Here is a 22,724-nt window from a genome sequence, read left to right as displayed (position 1 = left end):
CTTTCTGCCGCCTGTCTGCAGACTAGAGGTGGCTGCAAAGGATGCCGTGGAAAGGGGAGAGGAGTGCTGAGTCAAAGCATTTTTCAATGCAAAGACTTCTCATTGTAACTCATAGAGTTCTTTAAAATTGTTATGGGGAAGTTTCGAGTGTTACTCTGGCCTTCTCACTTTTGTTAAGGCTGCTAAAATGGAGCCATATATAACACAGATTTGAACACATAATCAATATAGCACTTGGAATTGTTACTTGTAAATATGAGAATTCTAACATCTCCTGGAATATTTAAAGTTCTGTGAAACTATCTTTTTACAAAAGCAAATTATAATTTATTTTTATAATAACTGCCTGGACATTCTGACAAAATCATTTCCAAATAAATTTGTCCTCATTGAATCTAAAATAGTAAATGAACTATTGAACTAACTATGCAATTTTGATTAGAGACCAAGAAAATCATGACAGTTATAAAGGCTTGAGAGACTATCAAAATAGAGTGCTCCTTATGCCTAGCTTTTCTTTTTTTTACATGGAAATTGCTAATTGGAAATAACTTGAGATAAGCTCAGATGAATGTTTCCATTAACACAAAGCAGGTGGGGAAGACTAAGGCCAGGGGTTATTTTATTATATTCTTAAAAGACATATATGTCTTATAAGGTTTGGCTTTTTTTCTTAAAATACTAGACCATTCAAAAATTGTTATTAAATATATTTAATAAAACAAGAAGTACCTAATTTTTTTGAAAGGGAAAGAAAATCTATAAATAATGGCTAGGTGAAGGAAGGTCGCAGACTGTCTAAATTCAGCCATGTTCCTGCCTTGTTACTGACCATTTTATCACAAAGTGAAACAGTGTGACATATTGCACTGGAATAATGGTCCTGAAAAGCAGGAAACAATAGCTTTAAGTTAGGGAATATACTAGCATACAAACCAGGTATTAAATCTTATTTGTGTAAAAATGAATGTTTTTATAAAAATGCATTTATGAATGAATTGAGTGTTTTATGAGGGTTACACAAATAAATGTTACTAGTGAATGATTGCCTCCAGAAAAGGGAACTGGAGAACAGGGATGGGAGAGAGACTTACCTTTCATTGTACATTCTCTTGTACTTCCTGAATTCTATATCACATGCACGTATTTTCTATTAAAATTATTTATTTAAAAAATGCTCTAGCTGCATGTGGCGGCTCAGGCCTGTAATAGCTATACTTTGGGGGATTGAGGCAGGCAGATCACCTGAGGCCAGGAGTTCAAGACCAGCCCAGCCAAAATGGCAAAACCCCATCTCTACAAAAAATACAAAAATTAGCTAGATGGGGTGGCACAGGCCTGTAATCCCAGCTACTTGGGAGGCTGAGGCATGAGAATCGTTTGAACCCAGGAGGCAGAGGTTACAGTGAGCCGAGACCATGTCACTGCATTACAGCCTGGGTGACAGAGCGAGACTCTGAGATTCTGTCTCAAAAACAAACAATGTTCTAAGCAGACAAGTCCAATTTCTATCATTTCTACAATCAAACAAAAATTCAAATCAAAAACTAAACTCAAAAAAGATTTGTACTTAAAAAAAAATCTTCCAAGTCTCCTCAAATATATGACATTAGGATTTGAACTCAGGTAACATGATGTAGGAGCACTTATTTTCCACGGATAACTATGGAAACGCATTCAGTTAATTAATAAGACTCCAAAATTATTTAAGTATATACTCATAGCTAAATACTTTATAAAAAATAAATAATACTATGCAAGAGAGTTATTAATATTTTACAGATGAGAAAACTAAGGGTCAGCTGACTACATAATTTGTTCAAAGTCACAAGGCTGGTCCTCTACATAGGGCAAATTATAGTAACATTTCTGCTGTGTAGTAAACTAATGAATGATTTCAATCCTTTCTAGAACCTATGTTTGGAAGATTTACACTTCAGTCACATTAGTGTTTTGCTTTAAACATAAACATCTTTTATGGAAGGCTGTTCATATTGTCATCAGTATGCTTTAAGCAGTTCATAATTTATAACAATGTTTAATGTTGCTCAAGTATCCATTTGAAATGCATTATAGTTTCACTGAAAATGACCCTTTTGGGAAGGCAGGCTTCTGGAAATGGCAATATATTTCTAGTGTTTTTAAAGGATATTTTTAAAGTGGCAGTCAAGTCATTTATGAGTTTTATCTTGTTGCCTGACAATTTTTACCACAAACTGAAAGACTTAAAACCAACTTATCTCACAGTTTTGGTAGTGAGAAGTGTGGGGACAGCATGACTAGGATCTTTGCTCAGGGACTTACAGGCTGAAATCAAAGTGTCAGCCATGCTTCCTTCTTACCTGGAGCTAGAGGTCCTCTTCCCAGCTTATGCAGTTGTGACAGAATTCAGTTCCTTGCTGTTGTAGGACTGAGGTCCCCACTTCCTTACTTGATGTCAGTTAGGAGTTGCTCTACATCCCTGGAGTCCACCTGCATTCCTTGCCATGCAGCCTGCTCCGTTCTCAAAGCCCGTAACAGGAGATCTCTCTTGAGTCCAATCCCAATCACATTTCAAATCCCTATCTCAAGAGGAGCCTAATTTCTTTTAAGGACTTGCCTGATTAGGTCAGGCCCACACAGGTAAGTTTTCTCTCTTAAAGTCAAATGATTTGAGATGTTAATTATAGTTACAAATTCTCTTCACAGCAGCACTTTTATTAGTATTTGATTGTATATTGATTGAGTAACTGGGAGAAGATGCTACCAGGGGTGGAAAACTTGGTGAATATAAATGCAGTATAAACATTCCCACCACCGTCACCACCAATCCTGTCCCCATCCCCTACTCTCTTCCCCTGGTGAGCTATCCTTCCACCAAAAAGTCAAAGAAGGGATTACATTACCATGTTACTTATATTTATTTATATAGAGTGAAATTTAAATAATAAATGATATTTGGCTTTCCTGTTCATTTGAGTCTTAAAGGTCTAGGTGCAAGAGAATTTAGTTTCCCTATCTGCACTTTATAGTTGGGATAATTGATGCTCAGGGAGATGAAATTATTGGCCTCCTCAAGTTACGTGGCATCCCTATCTTCATATTTTAGGTCCATGGTTTTAAATTTACTGCAGAATTTTATTTCTATAATATATTAAATATCACAATTTTTAGATCAGTTTTATTTTTCATGATCTCTAAAAAGAACTGTTTTTTTTTTTCAAACCTGTGGACAAATATCACAGAAAATAATAAAACGCGATGGTCTTACTGTTGTATGCCTGCATGAGAAAGAATTTCATTTACATCAAGAGGACCACATTGTGAAAAGCATTTATATACATTTTTTTCTATGGGAACTTATTTAAAAAAAAAAATAACTGTATGGGCTGGGGCAGTGGCTCATGCCTGTAATCCCTGCACCTTGGGAGGCCGAGGCGGGTGGATAACTTGAGGCCAGGAGTTCGAGACCAGCCTGGTCAACACGGTGAAACTTTGTCTCTACTAAAAATACAAAAATTAGCTGGGTATGGTGGCAAACGCCTGTAATCCCAGATACTTGGGAGGCTAAGGCAGGAGAATCACTTGAACCCAAGAGGTGGAGGTTGCAGTGAACTGAGACCACACCACTGCACTCCAGCGAGCAAGACTCCATCTCAAAAAAATAAATAACACTTATGATTCTTTATGGAAATCCAGAAAACAGAAAGCAACTATTTTTGAAGTTTGTTTAATTAAGGCAACACTTCATTTGCCATTTTCATCTTCTGTGTGTTGGTTAATGTCAATGTGGGTGTGTTTCAGGACTTCAAGATTTTATCTTACTCAAGGTGCGACCACTCTTTATGATCGAAACAACATGGCTGGTTCAGGTGACAATCTACATACTAGATGTTCAAGCCACATCTAGTATGATGTAGAATTAATGGAAAATAATCTTCTATTAATCAAAAAGTACACTGTAATTTTTGTAGGACCAACCAGACTCCATCTTAACTCTTTCTTCTCTCAAAGTTTTAAACATAGCTGAAGTTATTGGATGGATGCTGTCTATAAGAACAGATTGATAATTTCAGAATGCGAGTCACAGGGAAAGTGGACTTCCATAGAACCATTGATGGTAGCAAGGTAAAAAGGACCGTAGGTAACTTCTCCTTTTACAAATGATGAAAGTGGATCTCAGAGAAGTTAAGGAATTTGCCTAAGGGCTCACAGCTCAAGAAGTGATAGAACTGAGATGTAAATATCAATCTTTTGGTTCTAAATTCAGTACTCTTTAGTTCACCAATTGCATCTGTTGGTGCAAAATGTATTGTTTCCAGTTTTTCACAGGTATTGCCATTTTTTACAACCACAGCAAGTATTTGGGAATAAAGATACGGTTTGAATTTTGTGAATCCTTACCTGTTTCACAAGCTCAGATCCCTGTCTCTATTTTCATTTCCCCAAGCCTCTTTTATGGGCTGCTGCCATCCATGTGAACCTCACTCTAACCAACTGCACATGACAATTTTCTCTGGTCTGAATGTGTACAATATGCACCAAGGTCAGTGTTATTCCAAGGGGTGGGGTGATGAGAGTGGTCCACCTGCTCAACAGCAAACACAGTAATCCTCTGTACTTAGACCAAGAGAATATTTTTGGAGGGAGGAGGAATATTTCATTACTGATATTTGTAACTTCTAGCAAATAGAGACAATAAAAAGCAGATTGACTTTTAGTCACTTTTATTATTGTTTTTAAGTTTTTTATAGACCTGTCCTCCCATTGGCCCCTGTAACGCTATCCTGGATTAAAGTACAGGAATCCCGGAATTGCTGCTTACATCTTACACACTTTCAGCCTTTCTAGAAAGTGCTCCTTATTAGACAGAAGAGAAAAAGGGAGGCAAAACACAATCAAAATTTTTGAAAGCACAAATGCTTAAAAATTGAAATTACATATGAAATATATAATATATCCCAAAATATCACTAGGAAAACAACTTCGGTAAGGAAATTGATTGTTAGACACCAGAATCTTATGAATTTTTCTGGGTTTATATGTGATTTTACACTTACTGTGTCCCCAGCAAGAAAGATATTTTAGTTTTGCTTGTCACTGGGCTCAGAGAGAAGTGAATATTTTAATGCATTTTGAGTAGAAGCAGCGCTGCATAGGGTATTAAGACAGCCTGGGTCAAATCTGGACAATGTGACCACGGGCAAATTATCTAATCTGGCCAAGCATCAGTTTCTCCATCTATAAAATAGAAATGAGTAATAGTGCCTATCTTGCAGAGTAAGTGTGGGGATTAAAATCAATTACATAAAGAGTTTGGCCCTGTGCTGGCACGTATTAAATAATAAATGTCGACAATCATCATTGTCATCATCCAGGCTAAAAGATATTAAATGTAAAAAAAAAAGATTTTTAGTCTGACACAAAATTCTGGTTGTTTTCTTTATTTCTCACAAATATGAAATGAAAACACCAGTACAGGTATTTAAGGACATAACCCCAACTTAATTGTGATTAAGATTTTTATTTAGCAAATTTCTCCAAGGGCACTAGATGGCGACCTTCTCCTTTAAGAAAAAAAAAAAAAAAACAACTAAGGTTTCATTAATTCTCTGCTTTGACATGTTACTGCTACAGATTTAGAAGTAAGAAACAGAAAGTAAGGTCACATCTTTCAACACTGGATCATCAGAATCATAGAGTTTCTAAGTTTTCTGGATCTACGCTAGGAGCAGCATGGGACGGAAAGCATGCTTCATGGGTATTAGGCGTCCTGGACTCAAACTTCTGCCCTTGAAGTGATCTTGGACTTTCCCTCTCAAGATCTAATTTTCCTCCTTTGTAATATGAGGTTGTTGGGTTAGATCATCTTCAAAGTTCTTTCAGCTGTAATATACTATGACATGTTTTTTAATAATTCAGTGTTTATTCTTCTACCAGCATGTCTTTTCTCAAGCTTTCCTTGTGGTCTAAATTAAATACTTCTTAAGCCAATGGACAAGATTCAACGTCACTAGCAATCAACATTATTTAAATTAAAACTGACCTATTCAAAAATAGTTTTATCTTGGAAGATGGGGATGAATTTTGGGTTTTGAGGTGCATGCGTGAAATCTAAGTTTAAAGGTTTATTTTTTAATAAGCAGAAGAAACATTTGAATATCTTCATTTAAGATAGTGTAAGACTTGGAAAAAAACCTTTTAAGAGTCATTTTAAAACTATTTTTTTCTTCTGTAAATAAAGTTGAAGCTATGCCTAGATTTTTGAATGTGATCAAAGGTTTTTTCTAATGTATTATTTTTAAATGTCAATTATTTTAGTGTGTGTAAAATGATAGCAGATTAAGTTCATAGACAGAAACAACAGAATAGCAACTGTCAACAACACTAAGAACCCTTTCTCAAACATCAGTAGACATAGCCAGACTTTAGCATCTGGTGCAATTAAGAAATTCAGATGTGATTTAAAACATTTTTAATGTACAATAATCAGATAAGTAGAACAGTAGCTAATAAATCTCCAGAATAAAATATACACCTGTTTTTCCTTTATTTAGTTGTTTCAGAAAAGGTAGAATAATTTTTTTTGTAAGTAGCCAGTAATTATACATTGATTTTTCTTTTTTAAGAAAAGTTACAATTTAGGAAAGAATCTCCTGGTATCTTAGTTGCAACTATTTTCTTCCTTAAAAAAATTACCAATGTGTTGACTATTATCGGAAGAAATACTTCTCACTCCCTATCAAATCAAATTCTCAAATAGTGACTTATGTTATGTAAATGCTCTCTGTGATACATAGATATAAAAAAGGAAATTGTAAGAATCCGTGAATACGAGCTTATTCTACTGCACAGAATAATCCTTTTAGCATAGGGTAGATGGTGGATGCACAGGTAAGACCTAAACACAGATAATTAAAGATGCAATTTCTCCCCCAAACTGGAACTGGTAGTGTGACCCAGCTTAGCACTGGTGGCCATCACTTCTGAGCCATTGAGGAAGAGATTGTGATGTAATTTGGATGCTCTGTATACAAGACTGAAGGGTAGTAGATGAAAAAAAAGCCAGACACAAAAAGTTTACAATTAACACATGGCCTTTCTCTTTTCCGTAATCATTTGGCTCATTACCCTATGTTCATCCAACTTCCCCACCAACAATTTTAGTTTACTCTGTCCAGTAAGGCTTTACGCTGAAAAACCTTGGAACTGGTATTGCCCTGTCATTCTTACTAGGGTCAGAACCATGGGACTTCAAAGTAACTAACACACACACACACACACACACACACACACACACACACGCCTTCCTCTCTGAATCCATCCAGGCATCAAAAATAGAAAAGAAGTAAAAGGCAAAGACCAAGATGAATTTGTGCAGGTTACTGTCTAAAGGCAGTTTAATATTTACGAAATGTCACACACATACACACACACTCACACTCTTTAGGATCCAGTTACAAGCGCTGCGTCATCCGCCAGATCACATGGTAATTGTTGCTATTTCAAGGATCAAGTGGCATAAAGCTCCCCCCCCCCCCCACCCCCTTCCCTTGGTACCATATAGCGTGGAAGAGTGAGTTTTGTGTGATGGAGTGGGACCAGGCTCTCTGATCCAACCCTCTGCTAGCAACTCGGCTGTCGGTGGGGTGGCGCGCGCGTATTCTCACGGAGTGACTAGGAAGGGGGACGGGGGAGGGGGTCTCAGGGGAGGAAGGGCAGCTCTAATTGGTTTCTCAATGAAAGATAATCACCTACTCCCCAGAGAGGCTGGAGATTAGCACTCTGCCTCTCCTCTCCATCGCTTTTAGACTTCTCATCTTCCCCTCGGTGCTTTTAGTCCATTCAGCAGAAGCGGATCGAAGCAGGAGGCTCCCCGCGCCGCATTAGGGGCGCACTCCGCCGCGCTCGAGTACTTAGCGCCCATTCACTCACTCACCCGCGCCCTCCGCTCCCGGCTGCCGTCTCAGCCGCCGCCGCCGCCGCCGCCGCCCGAGAAAAAGTTTCGCGGAGGGGCTCAGTGAAAAAATGAGCGAGCTGGAGGAAGACTTTGCCAAGATTCTCATGCTCAAGGAGGAGAGGATCAAAGAGCTGGAGAAGCGGCTGTCAGAGAAGGAGGAGGAAATTCAGGAGCTGAAGAGGAAACTCCACAAATGCCAGTCGGTGCTCCCAGTGCCCTCGACCCACATCGGACCCCGGACCACCCGGGCGCAGGGCATCTCGGCCGAGCCGCAGACGTACAGGTCCTTCCACGACCTCCGACAGGCATTCCGGAAGTTCACCAAGTCCGAAAGGTAGGCGCGGAGGCCGTGGGCCCGGGTGCTCGTCCTGGCCCGCGGCGCAGAGGCTGGGGGCTCTGGTCGCGGCGGCGGGGGCGGGTCGGCCCAGGGCGCCCCCTGCTCCCTGCGGCGCGCGGAGTGGGGGTGGCCCCGCGGCCCGGGAATGGGAAGTGTTTATTTTTATTTCTGCCCATCACGTGCTGTGCTTGTCTCCGCCGGGCTGGGAAAGGCGAGCTCCACGGGGAGACGCGCCCCTGTGGCGTGGGGGTGGGGAGGAGGACCGCGGAAAGTTTACTCTCGCGGGCTAACTTGTGCCCTCCACACATGGCTGCAGTCGCGCGGCTGTCCTTCGTGCGCCCCGCTGGGAGCGTCCACGCAGGGACCCAACCCTGCCCATTCAGGGGCCTGGAGAGCTTCCCAGCGGCGACCCCCGGACTCAGGCCACTGGACATGCTCAGTGGGGCTGTCCGCGCCTCCTAGGGAGGGGCGACTGGAGGCTGGACAGGGTTGGGCTCAACTTAGGTACTGAACTTGCCCAGAACCCGAGCTCTGCTGGCGGACGCGGGGACGGGGAGAGGCGGGACAGGGGCTTGTCTCTAGGGCAGGGATCCAGCCTGGAGCATGGGGGCGAGGCGGGGAGAGGTTTATTCACAGGGTCACTTTCAAGGCAGCTGTGATGTCAGCAAGACATTGCAAAGAAACCCCACCTTCTGGACGTTCCTTTGCTCTGATTGTGTCTCTTCCAGAAGTGCAACACCTTAGGCTGCCCTAGGCTTGGAGTCCGCTCAGTGACCTTGCACCTGAAGCAGATTTGGGGCTGCTCGTCAGCCCTGTCCCAAGGTGGATACTGCGCCTTCCCTTTTTGTTTTCCCCTGAGTCCCTCACTGGAAAAGTTGAGATGAAGAGGGCGGAGGGGTGAGGGTAGGCTGTTTCTCTGGACGCCTCCGGGCTCCTTCCTTTCCTCCTCTCCGGCACTTTAAGAGACAAATCCTGCCAGTTCAAAGTTGTATGTCACTCCTTTGGGGTGTGCAGAGGAGGCTGGGTGGATTTTGGCCACAAGTAGGAAGCTTTTGCACTCCACTCGTCGCCTTCACCGGAGAAGGCTGATCGATTGGCTGCAGCATTAAAGCGCCTCTGGACATTAGGGAGAGGAAGTGCAGACTCCAAAGCCCATTACTGGCTTTTAGTCCCTGGAAGTGCAGGGCCGAAAGTGCATTTCTCAGGATATTGAATATTCCATTAGGCGTGCCTTCATGCCCGCCTACCTCTCTTACTCCTTCCCTCTTCTTAGATCATTTGCTGTCTGAGTTTGGGGCCCTCAGGGGACTTCTAAACTAGTCCCCCTCTCTCCGTTTAGCTCTCTCACTTTTGAGGCAAGCTCTTCTGAAGAGCATGTCCTTTCCACTGTCCCCATCCAGGTCAGCTCCAGGACGCTTAGTGTCTCCCACTGGCCAGCTGCACCTCCTCCGTGTCTGCTTCTGGAGTCCCTCTTGTGTGTTGATTATATGGGATGGGGAGCCAGGGAGGCTGAGCAGGGGTTCAGAGTTATTAGAAGAAGACCAGGAGCTGGGAGCCAGAGTGGGGAGAAAAACAGGAATCCGGCAGAAAGGACTCGTCTTAAGGAATTGTGGGACCTTCTGAACAGCCATCTCAGAAGACAGCTTTCAGATTTCCTGAGTGACATAGTGACATTCCACTTACGAATTGACACTGTGTACATGGCACCTTTGGGCCCATCTTGCCTTGAAAGTCCCTGTTGGATGGAACAGTGGCATTTTCCTTCCTTTTCCCAGGACTGCAAACAGACCTAATATTTGGCCTTGCCCTTGCCTGGGAAGCTGCTGCTGAGTCTTGTCTCAGCCGGGCTGTGCATTCCGAGCGGCTGCCCTGCCCTGCGCTCAGCAGCTGGAATCAATCTGCCTACCTCCTTAAGAAGCCACTTCATCAGCGGTCACCCGGCAGCTGCTGGCCTCCCAGGGCTGCCGGGCTAGGGCTTTATCGCATTTTTGAAATTTCAGATTTCTGTGTCTGGGCTATGCCCCTCAAACAGTAACAGCACCGCTTTGCAGCAGGGAGGAGATTTCACCAGGGTATGGAAGGGCCAGGAGAAAAGCCCTCCTTCCCAGAGTCCACTGTCATTCAGGATTTGCTCTCAGAGGCAAGAAATCTCTAAGAATGAAAGGAGGTGTTTTGTTGTTGTTGTTGTTTGTATGTACTGAGAGGAAATGGCTAATCTTGGATATGCACACATCATCCTTCCTCTGGCCTTCTCTCTTCCCCTCCCTTTCCCAACATTTTCATGGTAGGGGTAGGAACATTCATCATGAGTGGATCATGCGCAGTAGCCGTCAGTGCATATTTGTGTCTATAGCAAATAGCTGGAGTACTTTTCTACTTCCTCTCTGTGCTGATTTACACTGGGAGTGAGGGTAAACTTTTTCCCACTCAGCGTTTAGTTTCATACGTTCAAACAGAAGTGTGGAGTTTATTTTCAGCAAGCTGACTCATTAGAGTTTAAAAATTTTTGACAGGTATAATATATGGGGATAGTAGACATTAGAATTATGTACTCTTCCTGGCACTTAAAGAGACAGTACTAAATTATCTTTGGCTAGATACCTTATTTTGGCCAAGAAAGGAAATAATTTATTAAAGTATTTCTGGGATACAACATTTAATATGAAACAAGATACTTTTAAAATAAAAATTGTTTAAAAATGTTCAGATAAGGATTTGACAAGTAGATATTCCATCACCTCACCTGGTTTTTTTTTGTTTTGTTTTTGTTTTTTTTTTTTGAGACGGAGTCTCGCTCTGACGCCCAGGCTGGAGTGCAGTGGCGCGATCTCGGCTCACTGCAAGCTCCGCCTCCCGGGTTCACGCCATTCTCCTGCCTCAGCCTCCAGAGTACACCTCACCTGTTTTTTGTAAAAGGCTGTGCCATTCTGAAGGGCATGCTGGGGCTGAAAGAGAATGCTTTATTGCAAAGCTTGTGTTCAGTTATGATTTCTGTAGCATTTGAATGATAACTATTCATGCTACAGATTCATTTCAAACTTTATCAAAACACCCAGTCTTTATACCAACAGGAACAGAAATGTAGCTTGAAAGTGCAGTCGGCCCCCTCTATCCATGGGTTCCACATCTATGGATTCAACCAACTGAGGATCAAAAATATTCAGGAAAAAAAAAAAAAAAAGAACGATTGTGCCTGGACTAAACATGTATAGCCTTTTCTTCTAAACAATACAGTATAACAACTATTTACGTATAATTTATATTGCGTTAGGTGTTATAAGTAATCTAGAGATGAGTTAAAGTGTATGAAAGGATGTGTGTAGGTTTTATGCAAATACTACACCATTTTACATAAAGGACTTGAGTATCTGTGGATTTTGGTATCCTCGGAGGTCCTGGAACCAATCCCCCATGGATACTGAAGGATGACTCTGTAGGAATTTTATTTATTGAAAAGAATGATGAAAAACTTTTGCCTATAAACACTGCTTCAGTGAATGATTACAATCTTAAAAATTTACGTAATAGGTGACAAAAATATCTTAAGCATGTATTGTAGATGAAGGAAATGGAATTCATTGAGGACTGTAATCTAGTCAGTCCAGTTAGCCAGATTTCTATGTGTCCACAGAGGGTATAATGCACAATCTCCATTAAGAATGATCTAAGTATCTAAGGAATGCTTAGATGAAAATTATACTAGGAAAGGAAGATCTGAGCTCTCAGCGTAAGTATCAAGTGTACAATATGATGATCATGTTTAAAAAGAACATATCCGACTTATTGCGGTACTCATTTTTAGACCCCTTAAGAAATGCCCAGTAGGGATCAAGTGATTATCTTTGAATACTGCAAGCTGTTTTGGATGATGGTGGTGATATTTTACATTTATATTTTAAATACTGTTTTTCTGCCAAAGAACTCCAAGTGTTTTACATAGATCTCTGTGAACTCTTGATTTTCTTAATGAATACACTCCACATCAAGAATTGCCTATTATCCTTAATTCTTTCCCTTACTCTTTTTGCATACACCCGAACTCCTTATTTTGGCTGCCTAGTTAGCCAGTGTATGCTCAGGAACTGCACACAATTTTTTAATGAGTTTAAGGAAAGGCTAGAATCAATATTAATCTGTTACAGGAATAAAAATAGACGTATTCCAGACACATTTGAGTTATTCTTGTCATGAATCCCTTGATTCTTGATAATGTAAATTGATCATTTGGAACTGGAACTTCCTTTCACTGGGGCATGGATGCCTTGGGATGGATGCCCCAGAAAACTCATTACCTTTTGTCTCTCTGATCCAATTCACATTTGATTTGACCTGAGGACGAAATCAAGGAGTTTGGCCTACTTCTTATATAAGCAAGGTCAATGAAGTGAGTAGGTCTTAGCTGAATTCTGGGTCCGGAGTCAATTATTTATTAATTGTTCATGTGGAAAATACACAATGCTATAAAATAGCAATGAAAGCAATAATAGAGATAGCTAATCTTAGCAATCTTAGAGCTGTGCTGAGCTATTTACCTGCACTAGCTCATCATTTTCTCACAGCAGCCCTAAAAGACATCCCCACTTTTCAGTCAAGGAATCTGAGGCTTGAAGAAATTTAAGTCACCTGTCTAAGGTGTCACTACTAGGAAACGCCATAAAGTTTCAAACCTAAATCTCAAAGAGTTTAGAGCCCAAGTACTCAACCACTATACTATATGAACTTGGAACAGGACTGGTTCTAGTTTAGTAAGTGGGGAATCCTTCTAAATAGGAAGAAATGAACCTTCCCTAAATTAGAATGGGAGTTAAAAGTCTTAGAGCCAGTGATAGGCTAACCTCATGAAAAAGTGACCGATGAATCTTTGTATCTAGCACATGTCCATTGGATCTGCTGTGCCAGGCTGGAATTTCCTCAGTTAGCCCTGCTCTTGGGATTGCCATTTACCAGTCCTTCATCTTCTTCCTTCCTCATCCAACTTCTCTAGCTCAGTGCTGTGTTATAGGCAGGGCAGATGATAATACAGTTATGAAGGATGTGAAAATGACCTTGGTTGCCTCCTTTGAATACCCTTTGCTATTTGTCACTTGTGTCATTCATGCTAATCCCTTCATCCCTACCTTTCTCACCATCAACATGGATTGATTACTGCCTGATAATATGCCAAGATATTAACCTGTTACCTCTTTCTGATGAACATGGTAATGTGCTAACAGGAGCTTTTGGGAGAGGATATTTATTTAGGTTACTCAGCTGAGTAATATTTCTGACAAGATTTTAAGGGGAGGAAGGCTGAGGACGGGAAAGGAAGATTTTTAGGCAGCACGGCTTGTAAACATCCTTGTATCTTGCCAGATGCGATTTGAAGAGGACAGGGCTTGAGCATAAGCACTTCATACATGCTTTCAGTCAAGGCTGTACAGGAGGTGGTAGTGTCTTGATTTTAGTGACGAGAAAACAGAGCAAATCCTTGTGGAAGTGTCCTTTAAAGGATCTCAGAAATAAGACCAGAAAGAAAATTTAGGTTGTTTATTTTTTTATTTTGCATCGGTACCAGAGTTGGTGAATCGAGGTCTTCAACTTATCTGTTTAACTTGTTATTTAAGACACATTGATTTTGCTTTGGGGTTAGTTCAGGTTCCAGAGTCTTGTGCATTTTCCAAATGTATTTGTAATACACCAGGAGTTCTTGTTCCATTTGAATTACCAATATATGCACAGGTTGAATGTTTACATTTAATCATGTATTCACTGGAAATTTGACCCTCATGAAACTATTTCTAACAGACCTGAAAAAACAAAAGATGTTGTATCTTTTTCCTCTTTCCTGACTAAGGGCCTGTTTCCTAGTGCCCTCTCACCATAGCATGTAAGAGATGCTGAGAGTGCGTTAAAACCCTTTCTTTTGATAAGATTTTCAGGTGATTTCATAGTTGCTCAGGGTATGAATAATTATTTTCATTTGCCATTGAGAATCTGCTTATCAGAGTTCAGGACCCTTGTTATCTAGGTTTCTTGTAGCTCTTGGAAGTTACTGTGAGCTCTGAGATAAACCAGGGATAGCATATCCTGTTTCACAAAAATGAAAGCTCAGAAGTTTGGGAATTGTCAGAAAGGAATACTGACCTTGAGTCTAGAGTCATTGGTGTGCTATGCGGTTGGCTCCCTGAAGAGAAAAGAGGAAGTAAAAAAAAAAATAATTTAAGGGAAAATAAAAATATGTGTATACATATGTGTGTATATATGAACACATACACACATGTGTCAAACTGCCACCACTTTATTAAATTTACAAATGTGCATTTCTTGTAATAATTATTACTGTGAAAACCCTCTAGGTTGATCCAAATCAGTTTCCTACAGAAAGGAGGGTTTACTTCTTAGGTCTGTTATTGTAAGTAGATCAGAGCATCTTATAGTTTGTAAAATGCTTGTGCTTCGTATTAGTCACATAGCCCAGTGCTTAGCCCAGAAAAAAGGTACTGGATTCAGTGTTTGCCACTCCTTGTTGAAGTATTTCATCCTTCTTTTACCCAGTGATGATTTTTCGTCTCCTTTTCCATGCTCCTGGATCTGCCTGTGTTGTGTGTCCCTCTTTCGGGTCCTTGTGTTTCTTCTGGCTTAACATCTGTAACTCCTGTTAGATCTGTTTTATTTGCACAAGTCATATCACAGCAATATGGAGCAGATTTCTTACTCAAACTATTACTCTAATCTCTTAAAATCTTTCATGGTCTCAGATGTTTCAGATATTATATAATTTAAATTTTCTAAGGTTTCAGAAATAATTATTTATTAATCATTCATGTTGAAAATACATGCTTTAGGCTGGGCATGGTGGCTCATGTCTGTAATCCCAGCACTTTGGGAGGCCAAGGTGGGCAGATCACTTTAGGTCAGGAGTTCGAGGCTAGCCTGGCCAAAATGGTGAAACCCCCGTCTCTACTAAAAATACAAAAATTAGCCAGGCGTGGTGGCACATGCCTGTAGTCCCAGCTGCTTGGGAGACTGAGGCAGGAGAATCACTTGAACCCGGGAGGCAGAGGTTGCAGTGAGCCAAGATGGTGCCCCTGCGCTCCAGCCTGGGCGACAAAATGACAGAGATGCCATCTCAAAAAACAAAACAACAACAACAACAAAACAATGCTTTAAAATATTTGCACACTGCAAAATGGATATATCCAGAAAATGTATGTATTTTAAATAGATTTGTTTTATTATATAATGACTGGTAGTAGAAACTAATCTCCCTGTTTTATTTATTGCTGTTCTTGAACAACAGAGTTCATTTTAAAAATGCTTAACTTTCTCTGCACTGCTCACTAAACATTATTGATGGATCACCAAGTTTGGGGTATACTATGTTGATTTTATTTTAAACATTTTAAAATTGTTTCTTATATTATGAATATGATAGAAACCCATCTACCGTAGAAAATTACGTAGTTTTAAATTCAATCAATATTGTTTATATTGACTCAAAAGTTTTAAAATACTGTTTGTAATTTTTCCTGTTCAGTGTGCTAGCCGCATCTTCAACCTTTTTCTAGTGCATATTGATTTTATATATTCTTGGAAATTAGTCCTAAGCAGTTAATTTGTTATTCTAGGATTTGATTTGGATTGATTTTGTTATGTATTTGAACCCACTGATAGCACTTTCATGTGCAAGATGATAAAATGACTGTGCTGATTTCATCTGAGTGTTTATTTATTAAGGCAAATCCAGGAAGATGACTACTGTAATCAGCTTGTTAGGTTTTAGTTTGACTGTTTTATTTGTAACAGGTATATTGCAACTACACTTCTTCAATTATCCTTTCAGACTTATTCCTAATTCAGACTCTCCTTCCTTTTTAGTCCAATTTAGAGAGTACTTTAAAACGTGTTTTAAATTCTCAGATGTGTCTTTATTTGAGTACTCTGACCTCAAATGCTGGAAAAGTACTGGCAAAAACCTTATAGCATTCGAAAAATAATTGTGTTTGCCTCTTACAAATATTCGTGGGCCTGTTTATTCAACTATATGGTACTGTTATTGTCTAACAAGCAAATCTATAAGCCTTTGGGTAAATGTTAATATTTTTCTTGATGCTTCTCATTGCCCCCATAGTGCAGATAATACTAATTTCATGTATTACATGGTCACCAAGGGACTTGGCTACATATGCTAAGAATTTTCCAGATAGAAAATTCTTTTGTATCTCAGGTTGTGAACCCTTGGGTAGAAACCAGGTCTGTTTACAGTAAAAATTCCAGCCAAGTAAAAACCTCAGCTTACCATACATTTCTCTTCCCACATGCTACTTTTCAGAGAAGAGGTAAGAGGAGCACTATCTAGAACGTATTAAAAACAAATTTTAAAAATCCTGAAGCCTTCCCAAGAATAAAACCAGTTCACACTCCTCTCAGAGAAAAATATCACTCCAAAATACTCAATCCAATATCCTGTGCTTTACTCTGGCAGGTTTAACTGTGGTGTCATGACAATGGTGTGTATTTGATTAGTTGTAAGGTAGAAACAAGTAAATAATGGCTTAAAAATCAAAATTCATGAATAATTTGTTTCTTAAAAAATAAGATTGCGTGCACTCACAGGCACCTCCCGAGGGATAGCCATTTTCTTGCATTCCAGTTGGCTTTCTTGACTGGGAAGATTACAAATACATGGCAGGAAATTGCACATAATCCACAGACAGTCTTGTCTTTTCACAAGAGTATGTTGCACATGGGAATGTTATCTATCTTGTGAATCACTGCAGAAAAAAATGTTTGAGAGCCTCTGATCTGAGCTATGGTTCTAAAAATCAGAATCTTGACTCTGTGTCACTTAACGCTAATTATTTATAAGTAAATGTAAGATTCACTAGATTCTACTTAGCCAGCACCTATATTTCATAACAGTGGTTCCCAAAGTGTGATGTTTATATAGTTGGTGGCACCAGGGATGCTTATATGTGGTAGACAAGTGAATTTATTTTATAGTTATAGACATTTTAATAAGTGTTGGGAGAAAACATACAACAATCACATCAAATCCATGCTGTGTAGCTATGTTGCTGAGGGTAAGGCTAAGTATTAAGAGTTCATAGATTTTTTTTTTTAAGAATGAGGTGTAAAAATACAGATTGTGCATAATGTCAATATGGGTACACAAGAAAGGTTTGGGAAAGATTGTTTTAAAGTCATTTTCAACAAGGAATGAAATGGATTGTTTTCCTGTTTGTGTTTTTGCTCCCCACTGCCCTGTTTGAAGAATTCTGGCCGAGTTCTCTCTGTATCTGTGTTTGAATGACTCCTTGCATGCTGTTTGTCAACTTCTTCATGGGAATTGCTGTGGGGACATAGAGTTAGATGGAGATGGTGGTTTTCATGAAATATATTCTTGCTTTGAGGATAAGTCATTCTGGTTAAAAATTGCTCACGTTAATACATCATCAGGAAAACATTTGACTGTCATCCTCCTTCAGATTTATAAACTCTCTTGCCATGAGACAGTGAGGTCCATGGCTGAACAGGCCAGCCTAGAAATAATAAAGGATGCTGGGGCACCCACTTCCATCCAGCCTGGGTTCTCTGGGGAGCTCTCACTTCCCGTAGTGTCTCCGCAGTGAGGCCTCTTGTTTCCTCCTCCAGGCTCCTTCTTGATTCCTGACGGTAGATGCCTGTGGCTGTGAAGGGCCATTCCATCATGTGGTATTTTATAGCAGAAATACATGGTGCTTCCCCCGACCGCTTTCTTTGTAAAGAAACAATTTGGAAAAAGTTTGGAAGGGAAAAATCTTTGATAGGATACACATTTATTTTCCCTTAATCTGTTCCCTTTCCTTGTAGAAAAAAGATGTAGGTTATTCCAAATTAAAACTATGGTTGTTTTTGTATTAAATTATATTGTTAAAAGGAATGGCTTTGTTAAATGAGAAAAATATAAGGAGAAAAGAAGTATGTTACATACAGGATGAGGAATTTGCAAACATCCACTTTTCTTTCTAGAGCATTGTTCAGGTCATCTCCCCTATGGCTTAAGAAAGGGAATCCTTAAGGTTTGAATAGAAGTACCCTCCTAAATGTAGGAAAAACAACAAAAAAGAGGTTGTATGGTGGGGAGAAGATAGAGGGGGAGACATAGAGAGATTTCAACAATTACCACAAGATGGCAGCAGAAGTATAATATTTAACAATTGTGGGCTCCACTAGGAGTTTGAAATGGCTTTTAGTTGAATTTTAAAATATATTGTCAAATATATAACTTTCTTAATATCAGGATTTATAAGTTTGAAAAGTGTATTATCAAATACATATGGTCTTACATTTTTTCCAGTTAGTAGTGGTTTGGGGGAATATATTTAAAAAGCTAAAGTTAAATTTTCTTCTTGATGTTTGTCTTAAGGAATAGAGAAACAAAGAGTACAGTATGCTTGGAGAGTTCTTTGAACATTGATAATAGACTGAGGGAAATTCCTAAAACCCCTGTGAGGAAACTTCTGGACTCATACTTGGCTGAGAGAAGAAAACAGAGAAATAATGGAAAATTAATAGTAGTAAAAAAAAAAAAAAAATGTATGTGTGAGGAGACTAAAGGAATGGCTTCCTATTCACTCCCTTCTACCCCCATAACAAATTAAAAGAAAATTATTATAGGAAAAAATTAGATCAGTTATTAGATGAAACTCATAATAGGTTTCTTGATCGCCTTGATAATTCTGTGATTCTAGAATGTAATTAAATCTTAATATGGCCTATTGTAATCTGAGATTCCCATTATAAAAATATTTTAATAATCAAGTTAATATGATTATTTATTTACATGTATCTAAATATTTTTAAGAGAATAGCAAAGTGTTTTATGAGATAATCTGAATATAAACTGCCTCTCAAAAATTTTAGGGTAAAGAGTAGTCTGGCTTATACCACACAGGGTTACATTGTGGGTTGGATCTAACGGGCTGTACATTTTTGGATCAATATTCCCTCAGAAAGTGCCATTCAGCCTTCCTGTAAAAGGCTATTTCATTCAGTCTGTGACCCCTTTCATGTGAAACCTCCCAGGGGCCTGAATGGGAAGCAGTCTTGCTACTGGCATCATTTGTGATTTAACACTGAGGAGAAATGTACTTATTTTGGTCTGTCCCAGCAATCAAGGGTCAGTGGTAAAAGGAAGTTGTACTCTGGGTCAAAACAAGTCAGTTTTGGATTAATGCTATTCCTTGGCCTCTTTAATTGGTCTTTTTGCTCAGATACTGTGTTAGATCATACTTAGATAAACAGGCAAGAAGGGAACTAGAGAATTTAGAACAGTTCACATTTTCATGCCCTGTTTGACAATAAGATGCTTTTATAAAAACTGTTTTGAAATTCTGTGATATATTTATTTGAGGTTATCAATATACAGAAATGCTCTCTGGGACAGTAGTCAATATTTTTACTAGGTTAGGAAAAAAAACAATGTTACACTGTCTATGACTGCCAGAGAGAACCAAGGGTAGATCGAATGTTGGGTATGCTTTCTCGTGTCTGCAAGGCCAAAAAAAATTTAAAAAACCTAGCCTCCATTAGACATGGTGAAGCAAGCAATAGAGAGTAATATCTTTTATTTTCTCTGATCTTTCTAGTTTGTTATCTAGGCCAAGACAAATTCCCGAAGTATAGCAGCAGGGTTTGAAGCATGTTACATTGAAATCCCCCGGTTACCCAGCCTCACCATCTGACTCCAGGGCATCACGAGAGCTGTCCACACAAAAGGAGACAGGCTGTGGACTCTCTGGGCTTCTTGATATTAGAGCAATTAGAAAAAGAAGAAAAAGTTTCCGTTTTGTAGTACCAAATCCCCATTCACCATGTTAAAAGTCTGGACATGCTTTTATGATATTTATGAGCATGCACTACATCTCAGATTTGCTGACTTTAATCTCTTCTTAGCCTATGTCTGCTTCCTTGATTGTTTTAATTGCAAAAACAATGTGTGCTGGTTGTCAGATAATAAAGACATATACATTTTATTTTCTCCTCCCAATCTTTTCTACTTGTCTTCCAGCAGATACCCAATGTTAAACTTTCTGTATGTTTCCATAAATCTTTATATGTAGACAGAGAACTCACCTGCTCATTAGGAGGGTTTTATTTTTTCACCCGAAATAAAATAATTCCATAACACTCCTCAGTAACCTGCTCTTTTTGCTTAATAATAGTACCTAGGCTTCTTTCCAGATCAGTCCATATTGGTCTTTATAATAGCTATGGAATAGTAATTCCATAGTATTCATGTACCTCAGCTTATTGATACTGATATTTTGGCTTGTTTTTTGCAAGCATTCAACGCTGCAATTGATATTGTACACATTTTGTCGTATGTTATTTATGTATTTATTTATTGATAGGATGAATTCCAAACAGTGAGAGTCCTAGGTCAAAAAAACTATTAATATTTGACTTTTTTAGTTTATGTAATTATACATACACTTTCTATATGAGATAAATGATCTATAAACTTTTCTATTAAAAAATGTATACTGGCCGGGCACGGTGGCTCATGCCTGTAATCCCAGCACTTTGGGAGGCCAAGGTGGGCAGATCACCTGAGGCTGGGAGTTCGAGACCAGCTTCACCAACATGGAGAAACCCCGTCTCTACTAAAAATACAAAGTTATCCAGACATGGTGGTGCCTATAATCCCAGCTATTGGAGAGGCTGAGGCAGGAGAATCACTTGAACCTGGGAGACAGAGGTTGCAGTGAGCCAGGATTGTGCCATTGCACTCCAGCCTTGGCAACAAGAGAAAAACTCTGTCTCAAAAAACAAAACAAAACAAAAACAAAAACAAAAAACAAAACAAAAAACTGTGGGCTGGCAGCATAAACAAAATTAATTTTCTACATTAAAGACAGAATTTTTAAAAATCAAACGTACAAACTTAGTGGAAACGTGGAAGGTTCTTTTTTTTGTACTTGAGTTACATTCATGAGAATGCTCTTTTCAGAATGATGTTTACATGCCCTTTTACTTTTCAGATTTATAAAGTCCATATTGTGCACTTGGTTTGATGTTTGTGGGTGTGTGCCTGTGTGTGTGTTTAAGCTGAAAAAAAATTAATTGCTACAGTGTAATTTTGAAAATAAGGAAAATAAGGATAAAACTGTATCTATTGCTCTTAAATAAAATAACTACAAGTCCTTCTTTAAGAATCACAATGATTTGTTTTTCTTTTCATCAAAATAAATTTTTGATATTCTGGCTCCCACTTGGGAAAATAACAAATTCCAAGTCTCTCAGCTACTTTTTTTTTCAAAAGGCTAGTGGGGAGATTTGGACATATATGGTATTGGAACCACTCAGTGGAGATTTCCTTTTATAGGATGGCAACCTCGGTAGAGATTTCATTTCATTAATTTTTTCTTGGTCATTGTAGTGATATTGGACTAGATTTACTGAACGATATCTTTGCAAACATTTATTTGGATCAGAATTCAATCATATTAAGGGTATTCAATCATGTGATTGGAGCCAAAAGGTAAAATCATTCTGGGGGAGTAGGAAGGATAATCTTAGAAATTTCAGCCTACTCTTGTGCAGGAGTAACAGGGTAGGTTGTGATAATTTAAAAAAAAAAATGATCCTGGGAGTCACAGACTTGATGTGGAATTCTGGTTCCTCCTTGACATGCTGGCTGTGTGATTGTAGACAAATTACTTTGTCTTTCTGAACTTTAGTTTCCACATCTATTAAATGGGGACAACGATAGTTTGTCCCCATAAGGTTTTGTATACAGGGGAAATACCATGTGTGTCTGTGGAATATTGAAAGATGATGAGTATGTAAAGTGCTACATAAAAGTGCTATCAAATTTGTAACAATGGAAGGTTTAAAAGTTTTAGAGCTTTTGAAAAATTTAGTTTTGGTAGTAAGTTTATAGTGCCTCTTGCTTTGAAAGGATTTTAGAAGATATCTTTGTTCATCTCCTTTGATGGACAAAACAATAATGACAAATCAAGCAAATATCAAGAAGTTCAGAAAGACTGATATTCCAGTGACATGGTAAGCTGGACATTTGTAAATTGGAACAATGGGACAAAAGGAAATGAGATGGTTTAGGTATTATTACCATATTAATAACATAAAGTGTCTTTTTATGATCTGGTCTCGCAGATCACAAAATGTGTTGTGCCTCAGGTTAACACCCCAACCAACTCTAGAAGACTGTGAATTTCTTAGCAGAGCCGCTTTTGAAGGCCCTGAGTTTAAACGAAACACTGTGATGAATTGTCCATAAGGCAGGAACCCTGAGCGGACCAGCTATTTCAGGCTCAGGGAAAGACACTGGAAGCGCTGGAAGAGCTGCTCAGAGTGCTAGAATGTCTGAGTGGGCAGGGATCATTGACAGTTGTGCATATTTTTCCAGGCTGGGTGCCTTATTTCGCAAAAGCCTTTCTCTCCCCTCCTCTCATTGTCTATTTG

The 22,724-nt window shown here is 39.2% G+C and overlaps 1 protein-coding gene across 1 annotated transcript in view; it reads left to right on the top strand.

Annotated features, from left to right (window-relative positions):
- The first annotated feature begins 7,525 nt into the window (after positions 1-7,525).
- PRKG1 (protein kinase cGMP-dependent 1) overlaps positions 7,526-22,724 on the top strand; it is a 1,319,235-nt gene continuing 1,304,036 nt past the window's right edge. The window contains exon 1 of the mRNA XM_024253325.3: positions 7,526-8,273. Coding sequence (XP_024109093.1) covers positions 8,008-8,273 — 266 coding nt within the window. The 5' untranslated portion in view covers positions 7,526-8,007. The remainder of the gene's footprint in view (positions 8,274-22,724) is intronic.

This window comes from Pongo abelii, chromosome 8, assembly GCF_028885655.2.
Source record: "Pongo abelii isolate AG06213 chromosome 8, NHGRI_mPonAbe1-v2.0_pri, whole genome shotgun sequence".
In the NCBI taxonomy this organism is placed as follows: Eukaryota; Metazoa; Chordata; class Mammalia; order Primates; family Hominidae; genus Pongo; species Pongo abelii.
This window is presented reverse-complemented; position numbering and strand designations above follow the sequence as displayed.